We start from the raw sequence: 23567 nt of genomic DNA, 5'->3' as shown, positions 1-23567 counted from the left end.
AGTGAAGTTGAGGTCAAGGAATTATCAATAATCTTGTGGGATAGCAGAACAGGCAACAGGTTTTGCACCATTCTTTTGTTCCGTTTGCATAACCTTTGAAAGGTGTTATATTCGTGCCCTATCAGCTCGTTCAAATTGATATAAAAGATAACAAGGTGCATTTTGAAGAAGACCTGAATCATTCTCCACAATATCCTGCTGGTAATTTTCCACTTATCATCATCAGTAAAGTTCCTTATTCCTGGAAGCATTCCTGAGAATTCAAATTGTCCTGCATGATATCTTACCTACCATGCTAAGCGAAAATACTCCATTGTGTGTGTCTAATTTTAGACAAATTTTACAAATGTGACCCATGCCCCCAACTTGAGGTCATTAATGGAAAGCAACATTAACAGAAGTGAATAACTAACAACATAATATTAGTGCTAGGATCATGCTTTACTCAGGGCGTCCCACATAATAATTATAAAACGCCTTCATCGAGATGTGTTGAATGGTTTCTAAGTTTGGAAAGGAGCGATGCAAATGCAGTTTCCAAAATCACAACACCAGCACATCTGCGCATGCGTAATCATCGCGACCGCCGACAACATCCACAAGGCACGATCGGTCGCACGCGTGCGCAGTGAGTTTGGCGGTCGCGTCGGCGCAGAGCTGCTCGCCTTTGGCGGGAGGTGAGTGTCCAAACGGCAAATCCCAAACCGTTATGAGCACCACTTGATAGTGACCCTCCGAACCGTGCAGCACTCCCTAAGTACTGACCCTGTGACAGTGCGGCACTCCCTCAGTACTGACCCTGTGACAGTGCGGCACTCCCTCAGTACTGACCCTGTGACAGTGCGGCACTCCCTCGGTACTGACCCTGGGACAGTGCGGCACTCCCTCGGTACTGACCCTGGGACAGTGCGGCACTCCCTCGATACTGACCCTGGGACAGTGCGGCACTCCCTCAGTACTGACCCTCTGACAGTGCGGCACTCCCTCATTACTGACCCTCTGACAGTGCAGCGCTCCCTCAGTACTGACCCTGGGACAGTGCGGCACTCCCTCAGTACTGACCCTGTGACAGTGCAGCGCTCCCTAAGTACTGACCCTGGGACAGTGCGGCACTCCCTCAGTACTGACCCTGTGACAGTGCGGCACTCCCTCAGTACTGACCCTGTGACAGTGCAGCACTCCCTAAGTACTGACCCTGTGACAGTGCGGCACTCCCTCAGTACTGACCCTGTGACAGTGCGGCACTCCCTCGGTACTGACCCTGGGACAGTGCGGCACTCCCTCGGTACTGACCCTGGGACAGTGCGGCACTCCCTCGGTACTGACCCTGGGACAGTGCGGCACTCCCTCGGTACTGACCCTCTGACAGTGCGGCGCTCCCTAAGTACTGACCCTGGGACAGTGCGGCGCTCCCTAAGTACTGACCCTGGGACAGTGCGGCGCTCCCTAAGTACTGACCCTGGGACAGTGCGGCACTCCCTAGGTACTGACCCTGGGACAGTGCGGCACTCCCTCGGTACTGACCCTGGGACAGTGCGGCACTCCCTCAGTACTGACCCTGTGACAGTGCAGCGCTCCCTCAGTACTGACCCTGTGACAGTGCAGCGCTCCCTCAGTACTGACCCTGTGACAGTGCAGCGCTCCCTCAGTACTGACCCTGTGACAGTGCGGCACTCCCTAGGTACTGACCCTGTGACAGTGCGGCACTCCCTAGGTACTGACCCTGTGACAGGGCAGCACTCCCTCAGTACTGACCCTGTGACAGTGCAGCGCTCCCTCAGTACTGACCCTGTGACAGTGCAGCACTCCCTCATTACTGACCCTGGGACAGTGCGGCACTCCCTCGGTACTGACCCTGGGACAGTGCAGCGCTCCCTAAGTACTGACCCTGGGACAGTGCAGCGCTCCCTAAGTACTGACCCTGGGACAGTGCGGCACTCCCTAGGTACTGACCCTGGGACAGTGCGGCACTCCCTCGGTACTGACCCTGGGACAGTGCGGCACTCCCTCGGTACTGACCCTGGGACAGTGCGGCACTCCCTCGGTACTGACCCTGGGACAGTGCGGCACTCCCTCGGTACTGACCCTGTGACAGTGCGGCACTCCCTCGGTACTGACCCTGTGACAGTGCGGCACTCCCTAGGTACTGACCCTGTGACAGTGCGGCACTCCCTCAGTACTGACCCTGTGACAGGGCAGCACTCCCTCAGTACTGACCCTGTGACAGTGCAGCGCTCCCTCAGTACTGACCCTGTGACAGTGCAGCGCTCCCTCAGTACTGACCCTGTGACAGTGCAGCGCTCCCTCAGTACTGACCCTGTGACAGTGCGGCACTCCCTAGGTACTGACCCTGTGACAGTGCGGCACTCCCTAGGTACTGACCCTGTGACAGGGCAGCACTCCCTCAGTACTGACCCTGTGACAGTGCAGCGCTCCCTCAGTACTGACCCTGTGACAGTGCAGCACTCCCTCATTACTGACCCTGGGACAGTGCGGCACTCCCTCGGTACTGACCCTGGGACAGTGCGGCACTCCCTCGGTACTGACCCTGGGACAGTGCGGCACTCCCTCGGTACTGACCCTGTGACAGTGCGGCACTCCCTCGGTACTGACCCTGTGACAGTGCGGCACTCCCTCGGTACTGACCCTGTGACAGTGCGGCACTCCCTCGGTACTGACCCTGGGACAGTGCGGCACTCCCTCGGTACTGACCCTGGGACAGTGCGGCACTCCCTAGGTACTGACCCTGTGACAGTGCGGCACTCCCTAGGTACTGACCCTGTGACAGGGCAGCACTCCCTCAGTACTGACCCTGTGACAGTGCAGCGCTCCCTCAGTACTGACCCTGTGACAGTGCGGCACTCCCTCAGTACTGACCCTGGGACAGTGCGGCACTCCCTCAGTACTGACCCTGTGACAGGACAGCACTCCCTCAGTACTGACCCTGTGACAGTGCAGTGCTCAATCAGTACTGACCCTGGGACAGTGCGGCACTCCCTAGGTACTGACCCTGTGACAGTGCAGCACTCCCTAGGTACTGACCCTGTGACAGGGCAGCACTCCCTCAGTACTGACCCTGTGACAGGGCAGCACTCCCTCAGTACTGACCCTATGACAGTGCAGCGCTCCCTCAGTACTGACCCTGTGACAGTGCGGTGCTTCCTTGGTACTGACCCTGTGACAGTGTAGCGCTCCCTCACTACTGACCCTGTGATAGTGCTGCGCTCCCCAAGTACTGACCCTGAGACTGTGCGGCACTCCCTCAGTACTGACCCTGGGACAGTGCGGCACTCCCTCAGTACTGACCCTGTGACAGTGCGGCACTCCCTAGGTACTGACCTTGTGACAGTGCGGCACTCCCTAGGTACTGACCCTGTGACAGTGCGGCACTCCCTAGGTACTGACCCTGTGACAGTGCGGCACTCCCTAGGTACTGACCCTGTGACAGTGCGGCACTCCCTAGGTACTGACCCTGGGACGGTGCGGCACTCCCTCAGTACTGACCCTGTGACAGTGCAGCACTCCCTCATTACTGACCCTGGGACAGTGCGGCACCCCCTCAGTACTGACCCTGGGACAGTGCAGCACTCCCTCATTACTGACCCTCTGACAGTGCAGCGCTCCCTCAGTACTGACCCTGGGACAGTGCGGCACTCCCTCAGTACTGACCCTGTGACAGTGCGGCACTCCCTCAGTACTGACCCTGGGACAGTGCGGCACTCCCTCATTACTGACCCTGGGACAGTGCGGCACTCCCTCGGTACTGACCCTGGGACAGTGCGGCACTCCCTCAGTACTGACCCTGTGACAGTGCGGCACTCCCTCAGTACTGACCCTGTGACAGTGCGGCACTCCCTCAGTACTGACCCTGGGACAGTGCGGCACTCCCTCAGTACTGACCCTGGGACAGTGTGGCACTCCCTCGGTACTGACCCTGTGACAGGGCAGCACTCCCTCAGTACTGACCCTGTGACAGTGCAGCGCTCCCTCAGTACTGACCCTGTGACAGTGCAGCACTCCCTCATTACTGACCCTGGGACAGTGCGGCACTCCCTCGGTACTGACCCTGGGACAGTGCGGCACTCCCTAGGTACTGACCCTGGGACAGTGCGACACTCCCTAGGTACTGACCCTGGGACAGTGCGGCACTCCCTCAGTACTGACCCTGTGACAGTGCGGCACTCCCTAGGTACTGACCCTGTGACAGTGCGGCACTCCCTAGGTACTGACCCTGTGACAGTGTGGCACTCCCTCAGTACTGACCCTGTGACAGGGCAGCACTCCCTCAGTACTGACCCTGTGACAGGGCAGCGCTCCCTCGGTACTGACCCTGTGACAGTGCGGCGCTTCCTCGGTACTGACCCTGTGACAGTGCGGCGCTTCCTCGGTACTGACCCTGTGACAGTGCGGTGCTTCCTCGGTACTGACCCTGTGACAGTGCGGTGCTTCCTTGGTACTGACCCTGTGACAGTGTAGCGCTCCCTCACTACTGACCCTGTGATAGTGCTGCGTTCCCCAAGTACTGACCCTGGGACAGTGCGGCACTCCCTCGGTACTGACCCTGTGACAGTGCGGCACTCCCTAGGTACTGACCCTGTGACAGTGCGGCACTCCCTAGGTACTGACCCTGTGACAGTGCGGCACTCCCTAGGTACTGACCCTGTGACAGTGCGGCACTCCCTCAGTACTGACCCTGTGACAGTGCAGCGCTCCCTCGGTACTGACCCTGTGACAGTGCGGCGCTTCCTCGGTACTGACCCTGTGACAGTGCGGCGCTTCCTCGGTACTGACCCTGTGACAGTGCGGTGCTTCCTCGGTACTGACCCTGTGACAGTGCGGTGCTTCCTTGGTACTGACCCTGTGACAGTGTAGCGCTCCCTCACTACTGACCCTGTGATAGTGCTGCGTTCCCCAAGTACTGACCCTGGGACAGTGCGGCACTCCCTCAGTACTGACCCTGTGACAGGGCAGCACTCCCTCAGTACTGACCCTGTGACAGGGCAGCACTCCCTCAGTACTGACCCTGGGACAGTGCAGCACTCCCTCAGTACTGACCCTGGGACAGTGCGGCACTCCCTCGGTACTGACCCTGTGACAGTGCGGCACTCCCTAGGTACTGACCCTGTGACAGTGCGGCACTCCCTAGGTACTGACCCTGTGACAGTGCGGCACTCCCTAGGTACTGACCCTGTGACAGTGCGGCACTCCCTAGGTACTGACCCTGTGACAGTGCGGCACTCCCTCAGTACTGACCCTGTGACAGTGCGGCACTCCCTCAGTACTGACCCTGTGACAGGGCAGCACTCCCTCAGTACTGACCCTGTGACAGGGCAGCACTCCCTCAGTACTGACCCTGTGACAGGGCAGCACTCCCTCAGTACTGACCCTGGGACAGTGCGGCACTCCCTCAGTACTGACCCTGTGACAGTGCGGCACTCCCTCAGTACTGACCCTGTGACAGTGCGGCACTCCCTAGGTACTGACCCTGTGACAGTGCGGCACTCCCTCGGTACTGACCCTGTGACAGTGCGGCACTCCCTCGGTACTGACCCTGTGACAGTGCGGCACTCCCTCGGTACTGACCCTGGGACAGTGCGGCACTCCCTCGGTACTGACCCTGGGACAGTGCGGCACTCCCTCGGTACTGACCCTGGGACAGTGCGGCACTCCCTAGGTACTGACCCTGTGACAGGGCAGCACTCCCTCAGTACTGACCCTGTGACAGTGCAGCGCTCCCTCAGTACTGACCCTGGGACAGTGCGGCACTCCCTCAGTACTGACCCTGGGACAGTGCAACGCTCAATCAGTACTGACCCTGGGACAGTGCGGCACTCCCTAGGTACTGACCCTGTGACAGTGTGGCACTCCCTCAGTACTGACCCTGTGACAGGGCAGCACTCCCTCAGTACTGACCCTATGACAGTGCAGCGCTCCCTCAGTACTGACCCTGTGACAGTGCGGTGCTTCCTTGGTACTGACCCTGTGACAGTGTAGCGCTCCCTCACTACTGACCCTGTGATAGTGCTGCGCTCCCCAAGTACTGACCCTGAGACTGTGCGGCACTCCCTCAGTACTGACCCTGGGACAGTGCGGCACTCCCTAGGTACTGACCCTGTGACAGTGCGGCACTCCCTAGGTACTGACCCTGTGACAGTGCGGCACTCCCTAGGTACTGACCCTGGGACAGTGCGGCACTCCCTAGGTACTGACCCTGGGACAGTGCGGCACTCCCTAGGTACTGACCCTGGGACGGTGCGGCACTCCCTCATTACTGACCCTGGGACAGTGCGGCACTCCCTCATTACTGACCCTGGGACAGTGCAGCACCCCCTCGGTACTGACCCTGGGACAGTGCGGCAATCCCTCGGTACTGACCCTGGGACAGTGCGGCACTCCCTAGGTACTGACCCTGGGACAGTGCGGCACTCCCTAGGTACTGACCCTGGGACAGTGCGGCACTCCCTAGGTACTGACCCTGTGACGGTGCGGCACTCCCTAGGTACTGACCCTGTGACAGTGCAGCACTCCCTCATTACTGACCCTGGGACAGTGCGGCACCCCCTCAGTACTGACCCTGGGACAGTGCGGCACTCCCTCAGTACTGACCCTGGGACAGTGCAGCACTCCCTCATTACTGACCCTCTGACAGTGCAGCGCTCCCTCAGTACTGACCCTGGGACAGTGCGGCACTCCCTCAGTACTGACCCTGTGACAGTGCGGCACTCCCTCAGTACTGACCCTGGGACAGTGCGGCACTCCCTCGGTACTGACCCTGGGACAGTGCGGCACTCCCTCGGTACTGACCCTGGGACAGTGCGGCACTCCCTCAGTACTGACCCTGGGACAGTGCGGCGCTCCCTCAGTACTGACCCTGGGACAGTGCGGTACTGACCCTGGGACAGTGCGGCACTCCCTCAGTACTGACCCTGGGACAGTGCGGCACTCCCTCAGTACTGACCCTGGGACAGTGTGGCACTCCCTAGGTACTGACCCTGTGACAGGGCAGCACTCCCTCAGTACTGACCCTGTGACAGTGCAGCGCTCCCTCAGTACTGACCCTGTGACAGTGCAGCACTCCCTCATTACTGACCCTGGGACAGTGCGGCACTCCCTCGGTACTGACCCTGGGACAGTGCGGCACTCCCTAGGTACTGACCCTGGGACAGTGCGACACTCCCTAGGTACTGACCCTGGGACAGTGCGGCACTCCCTCAGTACTGACCCTGGGACAGTGCGGCACTCCCTAGGTACTGACCCTGGGACAGTGCGGCACTCCCTAGGTACTGACCCTGTGACAGTGTGGCACTCCCTCAGTACTGACCCTGTGACAGGGCAGCACTCCCTCAGTACTGACCCTGTGACAGTGCAGCGCTCCCTCGGTACTGACCCTGTGACAGTGCGGCGCTTCCTCGGTACTGACCCTGTGACAGTGCGGCGCTTCCTCGGTACTGACCCTGTGACAGTGCGGTGCTTCCTCGGTACTGACCCTGTGACAGTGCGGTGCTTCCTTGGTACTGACCCTGTGACAGTGTAGCGCTCCCTCACTACTGACCCTGTGATAGTGCTGCGTTCCCCAAGTACTGACCCTGGGACAGTGCGGCACTCCCTCATTACTGACCCTGGGACAGTGCGGCACTCCCTCGGTACTGACCCTGTGACAGTGCGGCACTCCCTCGGTACTGACCCTGTGACAGTGCGGCACTCCCTAGGTACTGACCCTGTGACAGTGCGGCACTCCCTAGGTACTGACCCTGTGACAGTGCGGCACTCCCTAGGTACTGACCCTGTGACAGGGCAGCACTCCCTCAGTACTGACCCTGTGACAGGGCAGCACTCCCTCAGTACTGACCCTGTGACAGGGCAGCACTCCCTCAGTACTGACCCTGGGACAGTGCAGCACTCCCTCAGTACTGACCCTGGGACAGTGCGGCAATCCCTCAGTACTGACCCTGGGACAGTGCGGCACTCCCTAGGTACTGACCCTGTGACAGTGCGGCACTCCCTCAGTACTGACCCTGTGACAGGGCAGCACTCCCTCAGTACTGACCCTGGGACAGTGCGGCACTCCCTCAGTACTGACCCTGGGACAGTGCGGCACTCCCTCAGTACTGACCCTGGGACAGTGCGGCACTCCCTAGGTACTGACCCTGGGACAGTGCGGCACTCCCTCAGTACTGACCCTGTGACAGGGCAGCACTCCCTCAGTACTGACCCTGGGACAGTGCGGCACTCCCTCAGTACTGACCCTGGGACAGTGCGGCACTCCCTCGGTACTGACCCTGTGACAGTGCGGCACTCCCTAGGTACTGACCCTGTGACAGTGTGGCACTCCCTCAGTACTGACCCTGTGACAGGGCAGCACTCCCTCAGTACTGACCCTGTGACAGTGCAGCGCTCCCTCAGTACTGACCCTGTGACAGTGCGGCGCTCCCTCAGTACTGACCCTGTGACAGTGCGGCGCTTCCTCGGTACTGACCCTGTGACAGTGCGGTGCTTCCTCGGTACTGACCCTGTGACAGTGCGGTGCTTCCTTGGTACTGACCCTGTGACAGTGTAGTGCTCCCTCACTACTGACCCTGTGATAGTGCTGCGTTCCCCAAGTACTGACCCTGTGACTGTGCGGCACTCCCTCATTACTGACCCTGGGACAGTGCGGCACTCCCTCGGTACTGACCCTGGGACAGTGCGGCACTCCCTCGGTACTGACCCTGTGACAGTGCGGCACTCCCTAGGTACTGACCCTGTGACAGTGCGGCACTCCCTAGGTACTGACCCTGTGACAGTGCGGCACTCCCTAGGTACTGACCCTGTGACAGTGCGGCACTCCCTCAGTACTGACCCTGTGACAGGGCAGCACTCCCTCAGTACTGACCCTGTGACAGGGCAGCACTCCCTCAGTACTGACCCTGTGACAGTGTGGCGCTCCCTAGGTACTGACCCTGTGACAGTGCGGCACTCCCTAGGTACTGACCCTGTGACAGTGCGGCACTCCCTAGGTACTGACCCTGTGACAGTGTGGCACTCCCTCAGTACTGACCCTGTGACAGGGCAGCACTCCCTCAGTACTGACCCTGTGACAGGGCAGCACTCCCTCAGTACTGACCCTGTGACAGGGCAGCACTCCCTCAGTACTGACCCTGTGACAGTGCGGCGCTTCCTCGGTACTGACCCTGTGACAGTGCGGCGCTTCCTCGGTACTGACCCTGTGACAGTGCGGTGCTTCCTTGGTACTGACCCTGTGACAGTGTAGCGCTCCCTCACTACTGACCCTGTGATAGTGCTGCGCTCCCCAAGTACTGACCCTGTGACTGTGCGGCACACCCTCAGGACTGACCTGACTGTGCGGCGCTCCCTCAGGTCTGACCTTCTGACTGCGCGGCGCTCCCTCAGGTCTGACCCTCTGACTGCGCGGCGCTCCCTCAGGTCTGACCCTCTGACTGCGCGGCGCTCCCTCAGGTCTGACCCTCTGACTGCGCGGCGCTCCCTCAGGTCTGACCCTCTGACTGCGCGGCGCTCCCTCAGGTCTGACCCTCTGACTGCGCGGCGCTCCCTCAGGTCTGACCCTCTGACTGCGCGGCGCTCCCTCAGGTCTGACCCTCTGACTGCGCGGCGCTCCCTCAGGTCTGACCCTCTGACTGCGCGGCGCTCCCTCAGGTCTGACCCTCTGACTGCGCGGCGCTCCCTCAGGTCTGACCCTCTGACTGCGCGGCGCTCCCTCAGGTCTGACCCTCTGACTGCGCGGCGCTCCCTCAGGTCTGACCCTCTGACTGCGCGGCGCTCCCTCAGGTCTGACCCTCTGACTGCGCGGCGCTCCCTCAGGTCTGACCCTCTGACTGCGCGGCGCTCCCTCAGGTCTGACCCTCTGACTGCGCGGCGCTCCCTCAGGTCTGACCCTCTGACTGCGCGGCGCTCCCTCAGGTCTGACCCTCTGACTGCGCGGCGCTCCCTCAGGTCTGACCCTCTGACTGCGCGGCGCTCCCTCAGGTCTGACCCTCTGACTGCGCGGCGCTCCCTCAGGTCTGACCCTCTGACTGCGCGGCGCTCCCTCAGGTCTGACCCTCTGACTGCGCGGCGCTCCCTCAGGTCTGACCCTCTGACTGCGCACGGTGCTCCCTCAGGTCTGACCCTCTGACTGCGCACGGTGCTCCCTCAGGTCTGACCCTCTGACTGCGCACGGCGCTCCCTCAGGTCTGACCCTCTGACTGCGCACGGCGCTCCCTCAGGTCTGACCCTCTGACTGCGCGGCGCTCCCTCAGGTCTGACCCTCTGACTGCGCGGCGCTCCCTCAGGTCTGACCCTCTGACTGCGCGGCGCTCCCTCAGGTCTGACCCTCTGACTGCGCGGCGCTCCCTCAGGTCTGACCCTCTGACTGCGCGGCGCTCCCTCAGGTCTGACCCTCTGACTGCGCGGCGCTCCCTCAGGTCTGACCCTCTGACTGCGCGGCGCTCCCTCAGGTCTGACCCTCTGACTGCGCACGGTGCTCCCTCAGGTCTGACCCTCTGACTGCGTGGCGCTCCCTCAGGTCTGACCCTCTGACTGCGCACGGCGCTCCCTCAGGTCTGACCCTCTGACTGCGCGGCGCTCCCTCAGGTCTGACCCTCTGACTGCGCGGCAACCCATCAGTCGTGACCCCCAATAGTGCGATGCTCCCTCAGACGTCCCTCCAACTATGCAGCTGGAGATGGACAACAAATGCTGGCCTTGCGAATGATAGTAGCAGAGAAATGCCAATTGTAAAACCAAGTTTTTAAAGTTGAGATAGTCACAGCAGATATTGTGAGGGAACTTTATTCCCAGCTGCAGTGGTGTACTTGGTATAAGAAGCTTTGGTGCTGAAATTGAGGTCTAAAATGCGTAAGATTCCATTTCCCAGCAATAACAACCGTTGTCATCAAAGAGCAGAAAGATTCAGATAAAACACTGGGTGTGAAAAGGCTTCTAAATTTTTGTTTTACAAATGAAGTTTCATTTCCCTATTTTGCATTGTTAGATGGTGAAAGAACCAAGTGAAGGAATAAAGAGTGAGAACATCAGTTCCCCTTGTCGCTCTTTGACAGCAGGCTAATTGGGATCAGGTGTTCAAACCTCAACTATCAGCAACATGGCAGCAAAAACAGTGAGTGCTGAACATAGAATAAATATTTGTAGTAGCTATTTGAAAGGGTCTTGACCTTTGAGAGTCTGTTATGTAGCATGGGGGTTCAACTTCAGTGTCACAACCACTTTGTGCAGATTACACTGCACCATGCTACAGTTGAAGTATCAGGACTCTGGGTTTCCCCTAACATTCCCCTATTAGAAAAAGTGTGAAATGCACAGACATAGAAAATAGGTGCAGGAGTAGGCCATTTGGTCCATCGAGCCTGCACCACCATTCAATACATCGTAGCGGATCATGCAATTTCAGTCGCTCATTCCCACTTTCTCTCCATATCCCTTGATCCCTTTAGCCACAAGGGCCATGTCCCTCGCTCCAAAAGCGTTCTGTGGTAGAGAATGCTACAGGTTCACAACTGAGTGAAGAAATTCTTAGTCATCTCAGACCCTAATACTCACCCTTTATTCTTTCACTGTGACCCCTAGTTCTGGACTTCCCCAACATTAGGAACACTCTTCCTGCATCTAACCTTTCCAGTCCAATCAGGTTTTTATGTTTCTATGAGATCTCACAAACCCCAATTCTCATTCTTCTAAATTCCAGTGAATACAAGTCCAGTTGATCAGTCTGGTGAACCTTCAATGGATTCTCTCAATAGCAAGAATGTCTTTCCTCAGACTAGGAGTCTAAAACTGCACGCAGTACACAAGATGTGGCCTCACCCAAGGCCTTGTATAATTGCAACAAGAAGGCCCAGTATAATTGCAGCAAGAGCATGCCGAGATCCTTCCATTTTATCTTCTTCCTTATGCTCGCGTGTTAGTGCCTTACGATTAATGTAGATGTATAAATTAAGAAGTATGCCATTTGACCCTTCAAGCCTGCTCCTCCATTGCAGTGCTCCCTTAATTAACCCAACACCCCACCCCCACACACACACACACACACACTTGGCACATAAGGCTGGATTTTGAGCTTCAGCCTGTAGACCAGGACATAAATCTGTGAGCTTCTTACTTGATGTGTGAATGTTCTTAACAGAGCTGTGACTGACTGAAGTGTAGTTTAGGGTATTCATTCTGTTTTGTACCAATTTCTATAGAGTTAAACAGATTATAACCCAAACTGCCAAATCTTGATAATTTTGTTGTTTCACTCTGACAGCCTTTGAGTGCCAGTCTTCGAGAACGGCTGAAGAAATCACGGCGTCCTTTTAACTTTCCATTTGTTGTGCCAAAGCGATTAAAAATTGACAGCCAGAGTGAAGGTGGTGGAAATGCAGACCCTGGCACTGAGGCTGGTGGCAGCCAGATTCCTGATACTTGTGCTCAGAATGGTGTTATCACAGAAACAGAGAGTCTTTGCAATAAGATGATGGATAAGCAGCCAGATACAAGTGCAGTGGGTAGGGAGGAAGCTTGTCTGAGAGTCCAGCATGCAGCTGAACAGAACATCCAAACTTCTGCTAAGTCCCCTAATCTGATCCCTGAAAAGCAGCAACTTCTTGAGGAGAGAGAACGATTACAGAGAGAAGTGAGAGAGAAAGAGGAACTTCTCCGTCGTTTGAAAATGGTTCAGATGTACAGAACAAAGGTAAATAGCTGATAACACTTAATAGCCATTCTGGATCTCTATCCATATAATTCTGACCCCTCAGCTCCAGAATGAAGACCAATAATTGCAGTGATGCACTGCTGGGTATGGGCTTCACTGAAGTTTGGTATTGGTGCTTGTGTCCCTACCACATTGATTTCCTGGGATATTATGGGAGAATCATGTTCACCAAGCCACTGCTAATTACCCCCATGTATTTTCTGTATTTTACAGTATATGAGATGGTGAAATGTCTTGAGTCAGATTCTATTTCTTTCCTTCCTCTGTCCCTGATTTCATTTTACAGTTTGTGGGTTGCCAGCAGACCTTCATGTGTTTTCCTGACACTTCCTTTGACTTCCATGCTAGAAGCTGTTAGTCTTAGTTCTCTAAGACTTTGTATTTAAGAATCTGTATCTAGGGACTTTGGTACCTAAGATCATGCCGTAAATGGAAAGTTGTAAACTTTTCACTGTACTCGTGAGTTCATATGACAATAAGTTGATTCAGTTCATTTTGTTAATTCACTCATGAGATGTGGATATTGCTGATTGGGTAGAATTTTTATTGCCTGTGTCCAGTTGTCCTTCTCAAACCACACCATTTGACTGTGTGTGTGTGTGTGTGTGTGTGTGTGTGTGGTGTGTGTGTGTGTGTGTGTGTTTGTTTGTTTGTTTGAGAGTGGGGGGGGGGATCGCGGAGGAGGGATGACAATTTTAAAACAAATTTACACAAACTTAAAACATTCATAAGTTCTCTCTCAGTTGGAGTATGTACTTGTTAGATTCTATCCATGTATTAATTCAAATCAATCACCAACAATTCCCTTTTTTCAAAATTCTAGAATAACCTGGCAGAACTGGATTCTCTGATACAGAAATGGAGGAAGAGCAGCCAGACCTTGTTGTATGAACTTCAAATTGCCCTTTGCAGTGATTCAAAACCATCTTTAACCCAGCTGATAGACAGTCTGGCAATTGAGGATAGACTCCTGCATTACAGCAGACTTGAGGAAGATTTCACAGATGGATGAGATGATCACTCCTATGCTGAAAATCAGCAGCCTTATTCACAAGGCATTAGCCAGCACTTTGCAGTAAGTTTTTGAGAAGACATTGTTTTGTTGTAAAGACCTTGCTCTGCTGGATTACACGGTGCCTTTAAATTCCTGAAGTTGTTGTTTACTCTGTTTCCTTTACTGAGGAAGGATACAACACCATAGGCTTATCCATTCCGTCTCCAGCCATCATTAATGCTGCTGTAATTTGTCATTAAACAGTGAAGATGGTGGAATTTTGCTTGTTCTTTTCTGTCACCTTGTTCCCTGGACTAATTCTCTTATCCTGTCAAGGATGGAACAATAAACAGCCAAAAACTTCTGCGTGCACTTTGTGAAGAGGAGGAATATAGGCAAAATAATAGATTTTTAATCTATTCTAAATCAGAAGCAAAATACTACAGATTCTGCAAACCTGAAATAAGAACAAGTACTGGAAATATATAGTGGGTTGAGAATTGTGTGGAGAGGGAAATAGAGTTGGTGTTTTGGAACACTTCAATATAATCTAAGGTGTGGTTTTTATAAGGGTGGAGTAAACAAGTGGAATAATTCAGGTGACACTTCTATGCCAATATTCAGATACAGTTGCACACTGAGAAAAACATTTATTTTTTATGAATACAAATTTTAAATTAATCCAGCCAAACGATTGTGTTTTCTATATTAAAGTCTCATTTGGAAAATTACATATTTAATTCTTTGCTATTTATCTTATTCAAAACCAATGCCTTTAAGCATAGGAGTATTGCTCTGTTTCAGCCAGGATCGGAAAGCTCTTCATACGTTGTCTTTCCAATTCGCTTCTCAGAATAGCAATATCTTCGGCCTGGGATCGACTCAGTTCCATCAGACGGTTGTGCTGCATCAAGTCCCTGAAACGATTGCGACTATCTTGTTCGGATTCAACTGGCGCTAATGGATAAAGAAAAATTAGCATCTCCCTTGGAGATTTGGAGTTCAGTTTGGGTTATTTGGGAATTGCAAATAGTTTGCATTCTAGTTCAGCGGGTAGTAGGGAAGACAGAGAGAACGTTGACTTTTATCTCAAGGGAAGTAAGAATATACCAAGTAGGAAGGTTTTGCTAAAACTATACAAGACACTAATCTGACTACAGCTGGAATACAATGAACAGTTTTGGACTCCTTACCGAAGGAAAGCTGTACTGGCATTGGAAGTAATCCAGAGAAGGGCTTCTAGGCATTGGTATGGAGGAATAGTTTATGAGGAAAGATTGAGTCGGTTGGGCCTGTACTCATTGGAATTTAGAGGGGGGACTTGACAAGGTAGGTGTGAAAAGATTGTTTCATCTCTGAGGATAGTCTAGGAACAGTGGGTATAATCTCAGATTCAGGGGTCAAACATTTAAGGTAATGAGGAATTTCTTCTCTGAGAGTAGTGGATCTGTGAATTCATTAGTGGGAGATTGTTGAGATAACATCATTAAGTATATTCAAGACTGAGCTGGACTTATTTTTAATTAGTAGGGAATTCAAAGGTTATGGAGAAAAGGCAGGAAATTAGAGTCATGGACTATCAGATAAGACAGGCTCTCGTTGAATGGCAGAGCTGAATGGTCTCCTTCTGCTACACCTTAATGGTGATACGTTTATTGTGACTCACTATCCTTGGTTGAAAGGAAAGGGACTGCAATCCAGTTGAACCACTTCAGGAAATGCCAACTAGAAGTTGACAGAGAATGGTTATCACTACTTTTCCTCCAACCTTTATTCCCTTCTTTTTGTGATTTACTTAGGGCAGGGTAGAGATAGTAACTTGGCATGGAATAGCCCCTCACTCTGAAAGTGGAGACAAATAACTGTGTGGTGATGACTCAGTTTAATATTACCATTGAGATGCTGACAATCAAACATTGATTGGTAAATGCCACATTCCTATTATTGAATCATCATCAACCTGGAACAGTCTGATTGGAAGAGAACAACCTAATCCGTTAAATTGATCTTGTTAATTACCATGCATTTCTTTCTGACATCTACGTTATATAAACATTGTCTGTTTCCATTGCATATCTGTGGTGCAGACTTTTGAATTTATACATGTTCAAGCTTCATTCCAGTACTTCTGTGTGTAACATTGATTGACTTTCTTTTGAGTAGTACTGTGTTTAATTGCTCACCACTGCTACTGTGCAGATATCATTGAAATCTACAGCACAGAAAAGTGCCCTTCTGCCCTTTGAGTCTATGCCAGTCAAAAACAACTACCTAATTATATAAACATTTTTCAGCACTTTGCCAAGAGCCTTATATGCCTTGGCATTGCAAGTGTACATCTAAATTCTTAAATTTAATGAGTTTCTGGTGTAGACTCCTTGCAGTTTTGTTTCAGTTAAGCTTTAACCCATTGAACACTGGCCAACAAAAAAGTAGAGTTCTCTGGTAGCCTTACCAACATTCCTTTCAAGTCAATGACTAAATTACCTAACACTAGATCTACAGCAGAGAATCTTTGGCTCTTCCTACCTTGTTCCCATAGGTCTCTATTATTTTTCATACACTAACCTATTTGATGGATCTTGCAAAATAAGCTGGCATATTTGCAGTTTTACTTGCTGCAATATGATACATTTTCAGATGCTTCTGAAAGACATAGCAAGGCATTTATAACGTACTACTTTTGGTTTGTCCTAGAATGATACAACACAGAAGGTGTGGCAGAAGAGGGAGGGGAAGCATTCAATTCTTCATACCTGTGCCGGTTCTTTGAGCTATCCAATTTTACCCACTGCTTGGTTCTTGCCCTATAGCCCTGCAAATATTTTTTTTAAGTGTCCAAATCCTCTGGAACAACATACTCCTTGCCACCTGTGTGTACAGTGTTTGCCTAATATGGCACAAATACAGCAGATTATGACTAAGTTGTCTCAAAAACCCACTGGTTCTACCAAATAAAGAACAAAGCACAGGAACAGGTCATTCGGCCTTCCAAGCCTGTGCCGATCCATGTCCTCTACCTAAATCTGCCACCCATTTTCTAAGGATCTGTATCCCTTTGCTCCCTGCCCATTCATGTATCTGTCTAGATACATTTTAAATGTATTCGTGCCCTTACCACCTCCACTGGCAATGCATTCCAGACACCCACCACACTCTATGTGAAGATCTTTCCATGTATATCTCCCCTAAACTCTTCCCCTTCACTTTGAATTTATGACTTCTAGATATTGAATCCTCCACTCTGGGAAAATGTTTCTTGTTATCCACCCTGTCTATATGTCTCATGATTTTTAGGCCTCAATCAGGTGCCCCCTCAATCTCCTCTTTTCCAATGAAAATAATCCTAATCTACTCCACCTCTCCTCATAGCTAGCACCCTCTATACTAGGCAACATCCTGGTGAACCTCCTCTGCACCCTGTCCAAAGCATTGACATCCTTTTGGTAATGTGGCGACCAGAACTGTATGCAGTATTCCAAATGTGGCCGAACCAAAGTCTTATACAACTGTAACATGACCTGCCAATTCTTGTACTCAATACCCTGTCCAATGAAGGAAAGCATGCCGTATGCTTTCTTGACTCCTCTAATGACCTGCGTTGCCACCTTCAGAGGACAATGGCTCTGAACACCCAGATCTCTCTGTACATTAATTTTCCCCAGGACTTTTCCATTTAGTGTACAGATCGCTCTGGAATTGCATCTTCCAAAATGCATCACCTCGCATATGTCCGGATTGACTCCATCTGCCGTTTTTCTGCCCAACTCTCCAATCTATCTATATTCTGCTGTATTCTCTGACAGTCCACTTCACTATCTGCTACTGCACCGATCTTAGTGCCATCTGCAAACTTGCTAATAACTTTTCCCCAAATCATTTATGTATGTCACAAACAACAGTGGTCCCAGTACAGATCCCGTGTGGACACCACTGGTCACACGTCTCCATTTTGAGAAGCTCCCTTCCATTGCTATTCTGTCTCTACTGATGCCCAATCAGTTCACTATCCATTTAGCTAGGACACCTTGGACCCCATGCAACTTCACCTTCTTCATCAGCCTACTAAAGCTCATGTATATGACCAATTCAACAAAATGTTACTTAAACTCACTGATCATCTCCTGGATATTTTGCCTCTCGCTGACAGAAATATGTTGTTCTTTCAACTGCCGATCCATCACTTTCATCTCCCGTTTCAGCTGTGCAATCTGCTTCTCCAGCTCTTTAATGGCCTCCTGTTTCTTTTTGAGAACCTTGCTATGGAACTAAACACAAAGCAATTCATAAAGTTAGACAGTTATCAATTTCTCCTTGATAATTTTGCTAAAATGACAGGTTGAGCATATTTATTCATTGGGAAAACATGGAATAATCATCTTGACAGCCATGTGGCCCCTTGATTTGTAAGTCGGTGTTTTTGTTCTGTTTGAGATTCCTCTTGCTCTGCTTTCATTCACCATTCATTATATTTTATTTCCATCTCCCTCACACCTATTGTGCTTTCTCTTAAATGTGTCTCTTCTAATTACTTCCACATTCTCACCACTCCCTGGTGAGGACTTCTCTGAATTCCTTAATAAAAACAGAAATTGCTGGAGAAACTCATCAATTTGAGTTTTTTTTCCAGATTTCCAGCACCTTCAGTTCTTTGTTTTATCTCTCTGAATTCCTTGTTGGGTTTATGATTGTTTTACTTTTGAACCTTAGTTTTGGATTCAACTACAAGTAGAAACACCTTTTGGTACATAAAACCTTTGTGACCTTTGAAGAGTTCATCATGTCAATCTGATTTCTCCTGTGAGATATGACCTCTTTAGTATCAGATTTAGGTGACTGTGTTTCATTCAATGACAATGAAAATTGAGCTGTTGAGGATCCAGGGAGACTCCTCCATTTATGGGCTTTGTTTTTGTACCTCCATTACTTCTTCTAATGGAATAGCACCATTTGAAGTTATTCTCTTAACCACCCAACAGAGGGAACTTTGAGGGTTTAGGAATTAGTGCCCCACCATCCCTGAGACAGCATATAGCAGATTTAATCAGGTATCAATTACCTTCTCCTGACCTTGAACTGAGCGTTCCATTCCCATAATGTTTGCATTGATTTGAGAATCATAATTCGCCTCCCTTAGATACTAGGAAAGAACAATACAGTGTTAGTCTTGAAAAGGGAAAAACATTCATTGTCATCACTGATACCTTTTTTTTGTTGCAAGAGAATGGATGTGCTATTCCTCTTTCTCCCTTGCTTCCTTGATCTTTCCCACTAAAACCAATGCTGAGGAGGGCCTCACAGCTGCAAAGTAAAACTAGACTGCCACTGCTCAAGAATTTCGGCAGCTCCAGTAGAATTTGCCTGACGGGTCAGACTGAATTCAGATACCTGGGGGTCACCCTGTCAGGAGATCCTTTTCCTTTTCCCCTGAGTTCCCTGTCAAGAGAGCTTCCTATTCCCGTTGGATTTTCATCAAGAGATTTTCCCCATTCCCAGAGTTTCTCTATATCTTAGGCAGGTCAGTTTCATTGGGATGGTGTTAGCCCTTACCATCTGTGCTTGTTTGCTGATCTTAAATTTCAGGATGTCTCGGATCTTGTTGTGCAAGTCATCCATTTGCATCAACATCTTCTGGCATTCCCACTCCACCTGAACAATTTTCTTCCTGAAGTCTTTGCGTTCCACCATACTGGCCACCTTCTTTTCTCCTAATAACTGGATATCAATGAATAAACAATGGTCATACAGCAATTCTAATACTGACATTCAGCCGGATTACAAAGTGTAAATGAGGATGCCCCTAATCTATCTCAAAACATCTCTCCCTCCCAACACAGCCCACTTTCCAACTTTATTGCCCCATTCTTACTGGAGACATTCTAGTTAAAATCCCCATTAAATCAGATCCATCCTCTGAGATATCTCTTCTTTTTCCCTTTCATTGAAATTCATGCTTTTTAAAATGCCACTTAGATTGTTTTTTTTCTTTCTCTTCTAACTCAAAGTTTTATTAGTTTTCTAACTGTGAGTCCCTTAGCTAATTCTAAGTTGACATCTCAATTTTCCCTCCTAATTTCCTAAGTCCTGAATAATCATTTGAAGCATTCTCATCCTTCCAAGACTCATTTATTATTTCTACGTTCAATTTATCTGCTCACTCTCAGTTTAGCCTTGGACAAAACTTTCAAATAATCTTCTTTCTAGTTTCTTTTCTGTGAACCACAGGAACTTTGAGTCCACTGGCAGGAATATTTCATAATTATGGTCTAAATTACTTCAGTTCGAACAACCTGAGGATTTCTGAAGATTCCAAACTTTCTTGGCTTAGAAGCTTCATAGACAAGGAAGCATTTCTGCTGTGGTGACTGGAGCCCCTTGAGCTGAACTAAACATTGTTGTCCTTCTACTCAGAGAAAAACTGTTCTCTTCTGAATTGAACTTTGGGTTCATCTGAACTAAAATTTGGAGCCTTCTGTTCTGAATTAATAACTAAATGAGTTATCTTGATGTGTTTATTTGACTTGTTAAAAACGCAGCAGTATGAACATTGAATCTACTAACGCCACAGACAGCTGCAAGGCAGTTGGCTGAAGATACTTGCATTCTTAGAAATGTATTTAAGATCACTGTCCAAACAATTACACTTTTTAAAAAGTTCTTAACACGACTAAACAAAACCCATCTGCTCTATTTATGACTTACAACATAAAGTCCAAATGCAAAAATAATGATAATATGTATTTGAGTTTCCAGTAAGCCGTAGCAAGGTGCTTATTCTGGTGACGAGTCCGGCCTCAAATTCATGGTTTATGCCTCACAGAACATGGGACACATCTTTCTAAACTTGCAGAGAAAAAGTGAAATGAGTCAGTCTGGCTCCTTACCTGAATGGTGCTGTTCAGATCCTCCACGACGCCTTTATGTAGGAAAATGGAATTGGAATAGTCAGGGATGAAGTCACTGCTCGTCACCTCCACTTGGCCTTGTTTCAACACAAGTTGCACCATCAGATTCAGCTGAAATTGTGACTTGATTTCACGGAGACTGCTTACAGTGAGGGGTAGAAAGAGCACAACTTTAAAATCTGGCCACATCATAGGCCATTCAAAAGGTTACTTACTTCTAGGAACTTTCCCCACAATTAAAATAAAAGGACCTCATTTCTATAGCACCTTCCCCAACCTCAGCACATCTCAAAGTGCTTTACAATCAATTATGCATTTTTCTGAAGTTTGGATACAGTTGTATTATAGGAAACAGAACAACCAATGTTCACATAGCAAGCTCCCACAGACACAACATGATAATATCCAGTTTATCTGTTTCAGTGCTTTCCTGGGGTTAACTATTAGTTCCTTAACATCAGGAAGAACATCTTTGATTTCCAAATAATGGCCATAGGATCTTATACACCTGTCAACAAGTGGCGATTCCTCAGGTGTGTCAATAATGTTATAGGTTTAAATATCCAGACTGCAGCTTGAACCCAAAGTCTCTTGATCGAGGTGCCAATATAAGGGTGGCCAGTGATGTTTTTTCCCTTTTTCAGAAATTCCCTGACTGCCAAACACTTAAAGTAAAGTGGGACTGACTTGTTGAGTTCCTGGATCAAATTGTTGATTTGTTGTCCATTATTTTCATCCTCCTCCATCCTCCTTTGAAGAAACATCTGCATCTCTGCCAGAGTCACAGCCTTGAACCTCACCTGAGAAAGAAGCAGACACGTGAACCTCAGGCTTTAATAGAAAAATCTAAAACCAAGAATCTCAGTTGCCACTGCCTTTGGTGCAGGAGCAAGTGCCTTAGTTCCACCAGTGTAGGTAGGGCTCTGACCTTGGCAGTTGCCTATCACATAAAAATCACAGCAATTCCAGTTCACAGTCTTGATTAGATAACATTACAACCTGACAATCAGACTTTCCTTCAAATCCAAAATCTGTGGATGTATTAAAGGGAAAGGATGGCAATCACATTTTGGACAATCTGCGATAGCAGGAGGCTTTGCAAGGAAGAAGAAAATAGAGACCATTCAGCCCCTCAAAGACTGTTTCACTGTTCAGTTAGATCTTGGCAGATCTGTATCTCAACTCCATTAACTTGCTTTGGTTCTATAACTCTTCATGGCCTTATCCAACAAGAATCTCAGTCTATGAACTTAATGAGGTAAATTGTGAGGTTATCCACTTTGGTAGGAGGAACAGTTGTGCAGAGAATTTCTTTAATGGTAAGAGATTAGAAAGTACAGATGCACAAAGCGTGTTCTTATTGATAAATTACTGAAGGCTGAATTGCAGCTAGCTATCAAGAAAGCTAATGGAATGTTAGCCTTTATTGCAAGATGATTGAGCACAGGATTAGCTACGCTATGCTTCAGTTGTATAGGAGCCTGGTTGAACTGTACCTGGGGTACTGTATACAGTTTTGGTCTCCTTGCCTTACCTTAGATATTATTGCTATTGGTGGGAGTGCAATGACTGTTCATAAGATTTGCTCCCAAGATAGTAGAACTATCCTGTGGAAAAGGATTGAGGAAACTGGGCCTTTGTTCTTTAGAGTTTCTAAGAATGAGCGAGATGTCAATGAAAGTTGCAAAGTATTCAAAGGGATAGCGAGTTTCACCTGATTGGGTAATGTTGGACCAGGGGATACAATTTCAACATATTGTTATGGACCAGACCAGAACCCCTCAAAGCATTTCAAAAAAGCAGCTCAGACCCTAACTTTGCTAGTTGTTTTAAGCAGGTGTAACGCAGATATTCCAGGAGGGATGCAGTTGGTCAAACACTTAGTTTAAACACAACTATTTATTTACAAGAGTACCGAATGAAATACAAACAAAAGAGAATAGAATACAGAATAAAGTAACCTAATCAAAACCTGACAGATCACCCCAACGTAATGATACTGTTCCAAATACTTGCAGCAATCCCCATAAACACCCCTTGGCACAAAAGGTAAAATTAAACCCAGGGTCTTACAGGAAAGGTGTCAGAGAGAGAGAGAGAGAGGAGGATCAGCCTGGACCTTTCTTTTGGGTCCGGCAGCCTTTACAACTGCCTGACTGCTTTCACTGAATTTCCAGACCAAACCAAACCAGAGAAAAGCTGAGCTGGGAAAACTGGCCACTCTCTTTTCATTGTAAGAGTGTTTTTTCTTTAAACTTGAAAGCCCTTTTCATGAGGAAGTATCTGTTAGCTACAATCAAATTGGCCCTGAAATCCAGACCTTTTGGAACCTGTGTCTCTACGACTTCTCTGGGGTAAAAAAAAGCCAAGGACAACATAACCTTGTTAAAGGAGTAGCATCATCACAAGGGAGAAGCCATTTAGGAGTGAAATTGGGAGAATTTTACACAAGCTGAAAGATCGGTCTTTGAGTTTGTTTACAGTCGTGATTAAAAGATTAGTGAATATCAATGATGTGAAGAGACATTGGGATAGTGTGGGGAAACAGGCATCGAAACGGATGATCAGCCATGATTGTATTAAATGGAGGAGCTGCTCAATGGACTGAATGGCCTACTCCTGCTCCTATGTTCTCATGTCATCATTCTCATAAGCCCACCCACTTTTCCAGATTTGCACTTCCTTCTGTGTGAAAGAAGTACTTCCTGACTTTAATCTTAACATTGTTGTCTCTTGTTCCACATCAGAAGAAATAATTTTCATCTATCTACTTGAATCCTTTTATCTTCTTAAGCACCTCAAGTAGGTTACCTCTTAAACTTTTACTTTTCTCTCATCTATGGCTGGATTGCTGAGGAAAACTCAAAACTCTATTAAACTCAAGGGAATGAAAGCTTTGTCTGTGGAACTGCAGTTGATAATTTAACTTGTTTCAACCCAGAATCATGTTGAAGAA

General features: G+C 49.6%; 2 protein-coding genes across 5 annotated transcripts in view; one reads left to right on the top strand and one right to left on the bottom strand.

The window, feature by feature from the left end:
• Nucleotides 1-585: 585 nt before the first annotated feature.
• On the top strand, nucleotides 586-14434 carry sfr1 (SWI5-dependent homologous recombination repair protein 1). Its single transcript, XM_072557277.1, has 4 exons — nucleotides 586-677; nucleotides 10991-11116; nucleotides 12263-12691; nucleotides 13536-14434. Exons 2-4 carry the CDS (start codon nucleotides 11102-11104, stop codon nucleotides 13722-13724), a joined length of 633 nt encoding a protein of 210 aa, XP_072413378.1. The 5' UTR covers nucleotides 586-677; nucleotides 10991-11101; the 3' UTR covers nucleotides 13725-14434.
• cfap43 (cilia and flagella associated protein 43) overlaps nucleotides 14350-23567 on the bottom strand; it is a 107751-nt gene continuing 98533 nt past the window's right edge. For 2 of the 4 annotated variants that reach the window (XM_072557272.1, XM_072557274.1), the window contains exons 33-38: nucleotides 21299-21411; nucleotides 20591-20753; nucleotides 19257-19421; nucleotides 18766-18846; nucleotides 17821-17974; nucleotides 14350-14663 (exon numbers count right to left, since the gene is read on the bottom strand). In XM_072557272.1, coding sequence (XP_072413373.1) covers nucleotides 14482-14663; nucleotides 17821-17974; nucleotides 18766-18846; nucleotides 19257-19421; nucleotides 20591-20753; nucleotides 21299-21411 — 858 coding nt within the window. In that variant the 3' untranslated portion in view covers nucleotides 14350-14481. The remainder of the gene's footprint in view (nucleotides 14664-17820; nucleotides 17975-18765; nucleotides 18847-19256; nucleotides 19422-20590; nucleotides 20754-21298; nucleotides 21412-23567) is intronic. The other 2 variants (XM_072557273.1, XM_072557276.1) reach the window with 1 other exon arrangement.

Source organism: Chiloscyllium punctatum, chromosome 38, assembly GCF_047496795.1.
Source record: "Chiloscyllium punctatum isolate Juve2018m chromosome 38, sChiPun1.3, whole genome shotgun sequence".
NCBI lineage: Eukaryota > Metazoa > Chordata > Chondrichthyes > Orectolobiformes > Hemiscylliidae > Chiloscyllium > Chiloscyllium punctatum.
The sequence above is the reverse complement of the archived record's forward strand: the minus strand, read 5'-3'. Positions and strand labels throughout refer to the sequence as shown.

Excerpts from the sequence above, each read along its gene's own strand:
- sfr1 (XM_072557277.1), top strand. Across the intron at positions 12,692-13,535 it reads TTCAGATGTACAGAACAAAG|AATAACCTGGCAGAACTGGA; the intron begins GTAAATAGCTGA and ends TCAAAATTCTAG.